General features: G+C 39.4%; 1 protein-coding gene across 1 annotated transcript; it reads left to right on the plus strand.

Moving 5' to 3' along the window:
• The first annotated feature begins 3,620 nt into the window (after positions 1–3,620).
• LOC122689707 (endogenous retrovirus group K member 113 Env polyprotein-like) lies at positions 3,621–10,014 on the plus strand. The gene is made up of 2 exons (XM_043896356.1): positions 3,621–3,984; positions 8,743–10,014. Exons 1-2 carry the CDS (start codon positions 3,817–3,819, stop codon positions 9,571–9,573), a joined length of 999 nt encoding a protein of 332 aa, XP_043752291.1. The 5' UTR covers positions 3,621–3,816; the 3' UTR covers positions 9,574–10,014.
• The last annotated feature ends 1,872 nt before the right edge of the window (positions 10,015–11,886 follow it).

Raw genomic sequence — 11,886 nt, forward strand, 5'->3', positions numbered from 1 at the left:
TGGCTGAACAAGGCTTGCACCACCAGGAAGGACTCTGAGTCAGAATGATTGGCTAAAGACAACCCGTAAACTTATCCCATCATCATAAAACCTGAGACATCAAGCCATGTGGCAGAGCTGTTCTTCTGGGTTCCTTTACCCTACTGCTCTCCACCTGGGTGCCCTTTCCCAATAAAATCTCTTGCTTTGTCAGCACATGTGTCTCCTTGGACAATTCATTTCTGAGTGTTAGACAAGAGCCCAGTTTTGGGCCCTGGAAAAGTTCCCCCTTCCTGCAACAACTCAATACACAAAAATCAATGAGTAACATACCACATTAACAGAATGAAGGAAAAAACCCAACATGGTCATCTCTATTGATTCAGAAACAGCATTTCACTCTATTTAATACACTTTCATTGTAACAGTCACTTAAAAAATGAATAGAAAATATGTCAGTTTGCCAGGGCTGTCACAACAAAATGTCACAGACTGGTTTAAAATATTCTCACAGTTCTGGATGCTAGAAGTCCAAATTTAAATGTAAAGTAATTAGCCTCCAACTAATAAAAATAAATGAAAAAAAGAAAAAGAAAAAAAAAATATTCGCACAGTTCTGGATGCTAGAAGTCCAAATTTAAAATGTTGGCAGGTATTTTTTTGTTTGTTTTTATCTGTCTTTTCTTAGCTTGTAGATGGTTGAACTTCTCACTGTGTCTTCACATGGTCACGTTCATACACATCCCTGATGTGTCTTTGGGTGTACAAATTTCCTCTTCTTATAAGGACACTAGTTAAATTGGATTAGGACCCACCCTAATGGCCTCAGTTTAACTTAGCTACCTCTCTAAAAGGCTTTGTCACCAAATATAGCCACATTTTGATGTACTGGGATTTAGGGATTTGAGTTATAAATTTAGGGGCTACATTATTTAGCCCATAACAGTTAAGAACTTACACAACCTGATAAAGTACATCTATGAAAAACATACAGCTAACACACTCAGTGGTGAAAGACTAACAGCCTAATTCCTTAAGGTCAGGAATTAGATGAGAATGTTAATTTTCACCATTTCTATTCAATATTGTTCTATAAGATAAAGCCAGAGAAATCAACCAAAAAAAAAAAAAAGCATCCAAATTTGAAAAGGAGAATGTAAAACTATCATTATTCACAGATGAATTTTTTATTTTTAAAATTTTTATTGGAGTATTGTTGATTTCTGGCCTGGAGAATTCCTTTCTTTTCACTTTCATAGTTGATTTAGTGTTGTGTTGGGCTTCCCTGATAACTCATTTGGTAAATAATCCACCTGCAATGCAGGAGACCCCCGTTCAATTCCTGGATTGGAAAAATCTCCTGGAGAAGGGATCGGCTACCCATTCCAGTATTCTGGCCTGAAGAATTCCATGGATTGTATAGTCCATGGGGTCGCAAAGAGTTGTGTTAGTTTCTAATGTACAGCAAAGTGAATCAGTTATGCATATGCATATATCCACTCTCTTTCAGATTCTTTTTCCATGTAGGTCATTACAGGGTATTGAGAAGAGTTCTCTGTGCTATATAGTATGTCCTGATTAGTTACCTATTTATATATAATAGTGTGTATATGTCAATCCAAATCTCTCAATTTATCCCTCTCCCCCGACCTCCTGATAACCATAAATTTGTTTTTCACATCTGTGACTATTTGTCTTGTAAATAAGTTCATTTGTACTATTTTCTTAGATTCCACATATAAGTGATATCATATGATATTTGTCTATCTGACTTACTTCACTCAGTATGACAATCTTTAAGTCCATCCATGTTGCTGCAAATGACAATATTTTGTTCTTTTTGATGACTGAATAATATTCTGCAGTATATATGTGCCACATCTTCCTTATCCATTCCTCTGTTGATGGACATTTAGGTTGCTTCCATGTCCTGGCTATTGTAAATAGTGATGCAATGAACATTGGGGTTCAACAGATGACATATTCTTATACAGAGGAAACTTAAAAATCCACAAAACTATTTCAGATTATGAATACATTCAACAATGTTGCAGGATACAAGATCTACATACAAAAATCAGTTGCATTTCTATACACTAGAAATAAGTAATACAAAAATGAGTTGAGGAAACTAGTCCATTAATAATAGCATTAAAAGAGTAAAATATTTAGAAATAAATTTAACGAAGGAGATGCAAGACTTGTACATTGGATACTACCTAACATTGAAAGAAATTAAATAATATCTAAATAAATACAAGGACATCCAATGGTTATGGATGATGAGAGTTAATATTGTAGATGGTGCTACTTCCCAAAGTGATCTAGAGATTCAATGCAATTTGTGTAAAAATATCTACTGCCATTTTTACAAAAATGGACAGGTTGATCTTAAAATTCATATGGAACTGTCAGGGACCCCAGATGGCCAACACAATTTTGAAATAGAATGTAGTTAGAGTACTCATAATTCTTGATTTTAAACTTACTGCAAAGTTCAGTAATCAAATCACTGTAATACAGGCATAAGAATAGTCATAGATCAATGGAATAGAATTGAAAATTCAGAAACAAACCCATATATCTCTGGTCAATTGAGATTTTAAAAATTGGTGTATTGTTGCTTTACAATATTGTGTTACTTTCTGCTGTACAAAGAAGTGATTAAGCTATACATATACCAAATATATATATATATATATATATATATATATATATATACAGATGGTGATGCAACCATGAAATTAAAAGTCGCTTGCTCCTTGGAAGAAAAACTATGACCAACCTAGACAGCATATTAAAAACGAGAGACATTACTTTGCCATCAAAAGTCCGCCTAGTCAAAGCTATGGTTTTTCCAGTAGTCGTGTATGAATGTGAGAGTTGGACCATACAGAAAGCTGAGTGCCATAGAATCGATGCTTTTGAACTGTGGTGTTGGAGAAGACTCTTGAGAGTCCTTTGGACTGCTAGGAGATCCAACCAGTCAATCCTAAAGGAAATCAGTCGTGAATATTCATTGGAAGGATTGATGCTGAAGCTGAAACTCCAATACTTTGGCCACCTGATGTGAAGAACTGACTCATTGGAAAAGACCCTGACGCTGGGAAAGATAGAAGTCAGGAGGAGAAGGGGATGACAGAGGATGAGATGGTTGGATGGCATCACTGACTCAATGAATCTGAGTCTGAGCAAGTTTCAGGAGTTGGTGATGAGCAGGGAAGCCTGGCGTGCTGTAGTCCATGGGGTCACAAAGAGTCGGACACAACTGAGCTACTGAACTGAACTGATATATATATATATCAGTATACACACACACACACACACACACACACACACACACATATTTACCCTCCCTCTTGGACATCCTTTCCACCCACCCATCACATCTGTGGGTAGAGACCAAATTAACCAAGATGGCGTGTTCAGGCTCTCTCACCCTACGTTTTGTAAATAATGACTATGTAATAGCTGAGAGCATTTGTAGCACTGCACATATGAGCCACGAGGTACTTGTTGGTCATGGGTGTTGAGGGAGACTATGTGACTGCCTTGAGGAGAAGGTCCTCACAAGGAACTGGCAAAGGGCCAGGGCCGCCAGGCATGTCTCCATGTTTTGCCCTGAGAAACATTTCCTGCATATACGGCTTTTACGACTGCATGAGAATAGTGTTGAGAATAACAAGCTGGCCTTGAGGAGAACAGACTGTCTTTTGATCCTGAGAAAATAGAGTCTATGTGTCTCATTAAACTTGGTAAACTTGCTGTTATCAACTTTGTACGTGCTCAAGCTCCATCTGTGTAACCTTGATTTTTGTAAGTTTTTCCCTTGCTCCCATGCATAAAACGACTCGCTGTAGAACTAAAGTTTTGTTAGTTTCCCAGAGAGGCTGTCCGTGTCCTTTTTTCAGAATCTACTCTGCTGAGCTTTCCACAAGTGGTGCCCAACGTGGGGCCTCGAAGTCACGACAAGTTGAACACGGAGAAAGATTCCTGCAGAAAGAGGTAAGCAGACAATGGGACACCAGGCAAGTAAGATACCTTTTGTTTCACTTATGCATTAATTTTTGAAACAAGTCGGCACCAACGTTTCTGTTAATCAGTTAACTGAATGTTACCAGCTTGTTTTAGAATACAATCCTTGGTTTCCTGAGGAAGGGACTTTAGATGAGCAGGTATGGCAACGCGTTCGAAATAATGTCTTAACCGCATATCGCCAAGGTGCTCAAATTCCTCCCCGATGGTGGGTTACTTGGGCATTGATTTGGACCGTTGTCGAACAACTTGATGGCAAAAAGGTTGATGTAAAAGTAGAAACGGTGCAATCTTTACATGAATATGAATTAGGTGAAAAGGATATGCAAGGTGATTTGCATCATAAGAATGTTCTTTTTAATCAGAAAAGACCCACTGATGTTGGCTGTGAGAACAAACAGCCATCTGCTACTTGTGATTTTTGGTCTCCTAAAACCGAAAGCAATTTTCCCTCACCGCCGAAGGAATTCCCTAGCACCACTCTTCCGTCCGCTCCTGCTCTAACGCTCCCTTCGCATGTTTCCCTTGATGTCTTGCCACCACGGGACCTAATTAAACGTGCATTCCCCATCGTATTTAACCAACCGCAACCAGGTCATATTACCTGGAACCCTGCTGATTTTACTGTAGTTTCTGCTTTCAAAAAAGCATGCACTCTTTATGGGCCCACTTCTCCATACTGTCTTGAATTCCTTCGGAATTGGGCGGATCATTGGCTTCCTGCCGACTTTGCAGCGGTAAGTAAAATGGTTTTGACTCGTCAACAATTGTTGCAGTGGCAAATGTGGGTTAACGATGAGGCAAATGAAATTTTACAGGAACAACAAAGTCGTGGAAATCCTGCTCAACTAACTTTTGACATTTTAACAGGAACTGGCACTATGGCTGAGGTAGGGGCTCAATTACAGAATACTGCCCCACCCATGGTATATTGGATAAAGAGGTTGCTTTGCGTGCCTGGGCAAAGGTTGACAGTGCTCGGTCTGATGGGTCTTTTGTTAAAATATTTCAAGGACCATGGGAGGAATACGCCCAATTTCTAGAAAAACTTAAAGATGCTATAGAGGAATCCATTAAGGATGCTAATTTGCAGCAGATGTTGCTAAAACAGTTGGCCTTTGAAAATGCTAATGAAGATTGTCAAAATGTAATCTGGCCAATTCGAGAAACCGGATCTATTATGGATTATATGAAAGTCTGTCGAAACATTGGCTCCATTCAGTATAGTGCTAAAGTTGCAGCCATGGAAACTCGCTGCACAATAGGTTATGAATTTGAAATGTTTTAATTGCGGGAAGCCCAACCATATGAAAAAGCAGTGCCGCCTCCCCATTAGACCAAGGCAGCCCCCTACTGCTACGAATTTCAAAGAGAAAGGAAAACCTCCCGGACCTTGCCTGAGATGCAAAAAAGGGAATCATTGGCTAAATGAATGCAAGTCGAAATATGACAAAGCGGGGAATCCACTATTACAAAAGAAAGACTGCCAGTCTGGAAACTAGAAACGGGGCTGCCCTTCAGCCCGGCACACAAAGAAGGGAATCTTCCTAATATTCTTCAGTTGCAGACAGCTACATAACACAGTGCTTGTGTTGATTCCTTGTCCTAAAGATATGGAACTTTTGATGATAAATTCCCCTTAAAAAATCAACACTGGTTATTATGGCTCGATACCCTCTCAGACCGTGGGACTAATTTTAGGTCGCAGCAGCTGTATCATGCAAGGTCTCACGGTCATGACTGGAGTTATTGATGAGGATTACGTAGGGGAAGTTTCAGTAATGGTTCAAGTCACCCGGAATTTATATTTACAGAAAGGAGATAGGTTTGCTCAATTGCTTCTTCTATCATATATAAAACCACAAAAGACTTCCACTGCTGCCAGAACAGGGGGTTTCGGCAGCTCTAACATTACTGCAGGATTAAGTACTTTATTACATGAGCTCAAAAAACCCTTACTATGACTTAATATTCGGGGAAAAATTTTGAAGGTATATTAGACACTGGAGCAGATATCTCTATTATACGCCGCTCTGAATGGCCCCCAGAATGGCCCATACAACCGGCTTCTAATAGAATAATTGGTGTGGGAGAAGCTAATTCCTTGACCACTTTTGAAAGTGTTTCCTATTTACAAGCTCATGGTCTAGACCAAATTACAGTTTACATAAAACCCTATGTTACTGAAGTTCCTATTAATCTTTGGGGCATGGATTTCTTACAACAAACTAAAGCAAGACTTGTACTTAATGAACCTTTTTGACTGGGGCCACTGAGTTATTGCCACTACAATGGAGATCTAATGAACCTGTGTGGACTGCCCAGTGGCCCCTGACTACAGTAAAATTAGCGACTTTAAAGGATTTAGTGAAGGAACAATTGAATTATGGGAGAATTGAACCTTCTTTTTCTCCATGGAATTCTCCTGTATTGGTTATTAAAAAGAAGTCAGGTAAATGGAGAGTGCTTATTGACCTGCAAAATGTTAATGACACCATGGTAACCGTGGGAGCATTGCAGCCTGGTCTTCCAAATCCTGCTATGATTCAAAAAAATTGGCCTGTTATCATTATAGATCTTCAAGACTGCTTTTTTACACTGCCTCTTCATGAGGAAGATAGACAACGTTTTGCCTTTTCTATTCCCATGACAAATAATATTCATCCTGTTCAGAGATATCATTGGAAAGTTTTACCTCAAGGTATGAAAAATTCCCCCACCATCTGCCAATATGTTGTCACCCAGACTTTGCAGCCCATGAGGGACGCATACCCTAATGCTTATATTATACACTATATGGATGATATTCTGCTGGCCGATGCTTCGTCGCTCCAATTAGACAAGATTTTTTCAGACACTGTTCAGCAGTTACAAAGTCATGGCTTAATCATATCAGAAGAAAAAATCCAACATACAGAGCCTTTTAATTATTTGGGCTATCTTTTAACAAAAAACAAAGTGAAACCACAGAAAATATCCATTAGAATGGATTTCATTAAGACTTTAAATGATTTTCAGAAATTGTTGGGCAACATTAATTGGTTGCAACTCTCCTTGGGCATTCCCACATATGCTTTGCAAAATCTTTTTAAAACTTTAGAGGGACCTTCAGACTTAAATAGTTCTCACCATCTCACCTCTGAGGTGAAACAAGAATTAGAATTAGTAGAAAAACGTATTGCTGAAGACTTCATTCATCATATCCAACCTAATCTTCCGATTTTTTAATATGTTTTCCTCACTATCAGATCCCCTACTGCTGTTATATCACAAGAAAATTCTCCATTAGAATGGGTATATCTCCATTCGAAACAGGCCAAGAAAATTGTCTCTTACCTTGAGCTTATTGGTACTATTGTCCATCAGGGTCATGCTCATATACAGACATTAACTGGATATGATCCTGATGGTATATACATTCCCATTTCAAAGTTAGAATTTAATGCAGCATTGCAAAACAATATTATGATACAAATTGCCTTTTCTAATTTCCAGAGAACTTTACTTCCAAATTTGCCTAAAGGTAAACTTTGGGACTTTCCAAAAACAACTCCTTTTGTTGTCAATTCCATCCTATCTGAAACCCCTATTCCAGAAGCACCTACCTATTACATAGATGGAAATAAACAAGGATATTCTGGAATAGTGGGTCCTCACTGGATGAAACGAGTAAAAAGTCCTTTTTCCTCTGTCCAGAGAGCTGAACTTTATGCTTTATATCTTCTACTAGAATGTGAATCTTCCCCTTCTAAGGTACTTACAGATTCGTTATACATTGCCTCCATGTTTCCCAATTTCGTCACAGCCCCGCTTTCTTCTTCCGATTTGGAATTGACTCAATTGTTTTTGTCTGTTCAAACTCTCATTCAATCACATTCATGCCCTTTCTATATTACACATATCCGTGCTCACTCAGGCCTTCCTGGACCTTTGGCAGCTGGAAACAACAAGGTTGATAAATTAATAAGTGCTCTCTTCTCCTCTCCAAAAGAAGAACATGAGCTTCTTCATACCAATGCTAATCGCCTACATGGCCACTATCATATTCCTTTATCTGCTGCTCGCGATATTGTGCGATCTTGTTCTGTCTGTTCCCCATTACATCAACGGATGTCACCATCAGCAGCTAATCCTCGTGGCCTCCATCCTAATGAATTGTGGCAAGCTGATTTTAACCACTTTTTTTTACCCCGTGCCTCTCTGCTTTTTGTTGTAGTTGACACTCATTCAGGTTTAATTTGGGCTGTTCCTGCCTCTTCTGAGTCAACCAAAGCAGAATCCAGGGTTTATTGTCCACTTTTGCAGTGATGGGCCTACCTCATACCTTGAAAACTGATAACAGTCCCGCTTTTACTTCAAAAGGTTTTGCAACCTTTCTTTCGGATTGGAACATCCTTCATCTTTGTGGAATCCCTTATAACCCTCAGGGGCAAGTCATTATTGAACGGGCCCATAGGACCCTTAAATTAACTTTAAATAAATTAAAAGAGGGAACACTCTATACAAAATATGGCCCAAAAGGATATTTACCTCTTACTTTATTTACCATAAAATTTTTGAACGAATCTTCAGAAAAGATGACTAGAGATAGAAGGCATTTCTTGAATATGTCCAAAACTAACGTTTCTGAGCAATTTTTGAATTTGGATGTTTGGGTGAAACGATTCAATAACTGGAAGCCAGGGGTGCTAAAGCTCCTAGGCAGAGGATATGGTCTTGTCCCCACAGATGGAGAAGATATCTGGGCTCTGCAGCGATGTATATGTCCTCAACAACCAGGACCCATCGGGAGCAAAGAAATGGGTGACCCACATCACCAAGAGAATGGCCACAATGTCACTGGAGGAAGAGAAACAACAGAAAAGAAGGAGAACTGCTCCAGCTCAACCATACCCCACTTGGGCACAGATCAAGAATCTGACAAGGAAAGCTGAAGATGTACTGAAAGAAACCAGAACCCCTTTAACTCCTGATAAACTTTTCTTGGGTATGCTAGCTGTATTGTCTTGTACATCGGCATTGAGTGCTAATTATACATACTGGACTTACATTCCTGCTCCGCCTTTGTTGCAATTTGTTGACTGGAGTGAACCTAGCCCTCTGGTCTTCACTAATGATAGCCAACACTTCCCTCCTCCATGGTCTAGAGCTGGACCTACTCATCCTGATCAAGAGGGGAAAGCAATCAATATATCCATAGGGTATAAGGTTTTACCTATTTGCTTTGGTGCAAGTCCTCCCTGCATGTCTATACTTCCTCAATGGTGGGGTTATTCCTATAATAATGGCACAGGTTTTAGGTTGGGGTTTTTTGCTGCCACTTCATTTCTGTTAAATCAATCTGAAAGGTACTATCATGGGCAAATTTTTAACAGTACAAAGGCTTTATTTTTACCTGAGGAGCCTCCCTCTGAAGCAGTATCCTGGCAAAGAAAACATCAGGGCCCTCCATTATTTTGGTCTGAGTGCCGGGGAGTTGTTAGAAAAATATCTCATTATTTGAATGTTACATTTATTGATTGGGGACTACATGGAATGTTTGTTAATTGCTCTGATTGAGAAGAGGGAAATTGTAATGGGACAAAAAATATTAGATTTAATCTTTCTTTGGGGGGACTATGGCATCAACAGAATGATATCCTCAATTGGTATAATGGTGGCCTGTCTCCACCCAGGCCCTGTATGATTCATCCTCAACTCAGGCCTGAACATTGGCACATCTGGAAAATACCTGCCTCTTTACACCAATTTGCTACCCTTGTAGGACATGCTCGTACTTCAGGCCCCCAAAATTATACTATCACTTATAATAGCACTGGGTTCATTCAAGCATGTGTACACCCTCCTTTTCTGTTTGCTATAGGATAATTCATTATTACAAACTCCACACAACTTGTCAATTGCACAAACTGTAAACTCTACACTTGCTTAAACCATAGTTTGCCATTCAATCGTAGTAGGGAGGGAATTTTCCTTATGAAACAGAGAGCAGAATTATGGATACCTATTTCTCTTGATGAACCATGGTCTGACTCTATGTTTCTATCATTTTTACTAGAAAGAGTTGTCAAAAGAACTAAACGCTTTGTCGGTTGGATTATATTAGGCATTATTAGTCTCATAACAGTCGTGTCTCTTGGCACTGTGTCAGGCATGGCCTTATATAATTCCATTCAAAATCGTGAGTTCATCACTTCATGGCATAAAGATTCCCATGAGCTGTGGGCACAACAAGCAAAAATTGATCAGCAAATCCAGGCCCGGTTAGATGAAATACAGGATACTTTTTTTATATGTAGGAGATCAAGTAAATCGATTACAATTATCACTCAAACTGAAATGTCATTGGAACTTTACACACTTTTGTATTACTAATTTACCCTACAATGCCTCTGAGTACCCTTGTGACACGATTAAGGCTCATTTACAATTAGAAAAAACTAACATGAGTCTTAATATTGAAAAATTGAAGAAACAAATAAGTGACAGTTATTCTCACTTACCCCCAGAATTATATAGTTTGCAGTTTTATGATGCATTAACCTCCGCCTTTTCATCACTAGACCCTCGATCTTGGTTTTCATCTTCTCATATTATCTCATATGTTCTAATAATTCTCATTATATGCATTGGTGTTATAAGCTTCCAATGCCTCTGGATCAGATCCTCCCTAACCCAAGCTACAGGAATAAAAATGATGGTTGCAGTCCTAACACTAAAAAAGAAAAGGAGGAAATGTTGAGGGAAACTATGTGACTGCCTTGAGGAGAAGGTCCTCACAAGGAACTGCCGAAGGGCCAGGGCCGCCAGGAATGTCTCGATGTTTTGCCCTGAGAAACATTTCCTGCATATACGGCTTTTACGACTGCATGAGAATAGTGTTGAGAATAACAAGCTGGCCTTGAGGAGAACAGACTGTCTTTTGATCCTGAGAAAATAGAGTCTATGTGTCTCATTAAACTTGGTAAACTTGCTGTTATCAACTTTGTACGTGCTCAAGCTCCATCTGTGTAACCTTGATTTTTGTAAGTTTTTCCCTTGCTCCCATGCATAAAACGACTCGCTGTAGAACTAAAGTTTTGTTAGTTTCCCAGAGAGGCTGTCCGTGTCCTTTTTTCAGAATCTACTCCGCCAAGCTTTCCACAATGGGTTATGTGCAGTATGCATGTGTGAGTTCCACCTGAAGTGTGGTGGTATTGCTTCTGCATCACAGCTGTGCCTATTGGGTCAGCCACGAGAGGAGAGAATATAGTGTGTCTACTGCTATGGCTGCTGCATTAGCCAGGAGAAAGGTTGTGTTGTGTGAGATTTTGGAATGGTTGCTGCTATGGCTGCTGTGTCAGTCAGGAGAGAATAAATGTGTGCGCAGTTCCTACGGCTCCTCGAGTCTTTTTCCAGCCTCTTGGCTTGTGCCTTGCCTACCCTGGGTTCAGGGAACAGTGTGGATAATGTGAACCATGAGACATTTGGTGTCATGAACAGAATCAGCAAAACAACATCCATCTAGGTCACGACAAAGCACCGAGCTGAGCTCCCTACACTAGACAGCAAGTTCCCAATAGCTATCTGTTTTACACATGGCAGTGTAAGTATGTCAGTATCAATCTGCCAATTCATCCCATGCTCCCCCCATGTCTATGTGTCCATTCTCTATGTCTGTATCTCGATTCTTGCTCTATAAATAGGTTCATCTGTACCATTTTCTAGATTCCACATACATGTAAATATATAAATATATATTTATGTAAATATACCATATTTGTTCTCTTTCTGACTTTACTCTGTATGATAGACTCTAGGTCCATCCACCTCTCTACAAATGACTCAATTTCATTCTTTTTTGACTGAGTAATATCCCATTTTATATATCTA

This window comes from Cervus elaphus, chromosome X (genome assembly GCF_910594005.1).
Source record: "Cervus elaphus chromosome X, mCerEla1.1, whole genome shotgun sequence".
NCBI classification, from domain to species: domain Eukaryota; kingdom Metazoa; phylum Chordata; class Mammalia; order Artiodactyla; family Cervidae; genus Cervus; species Cervus elaphus.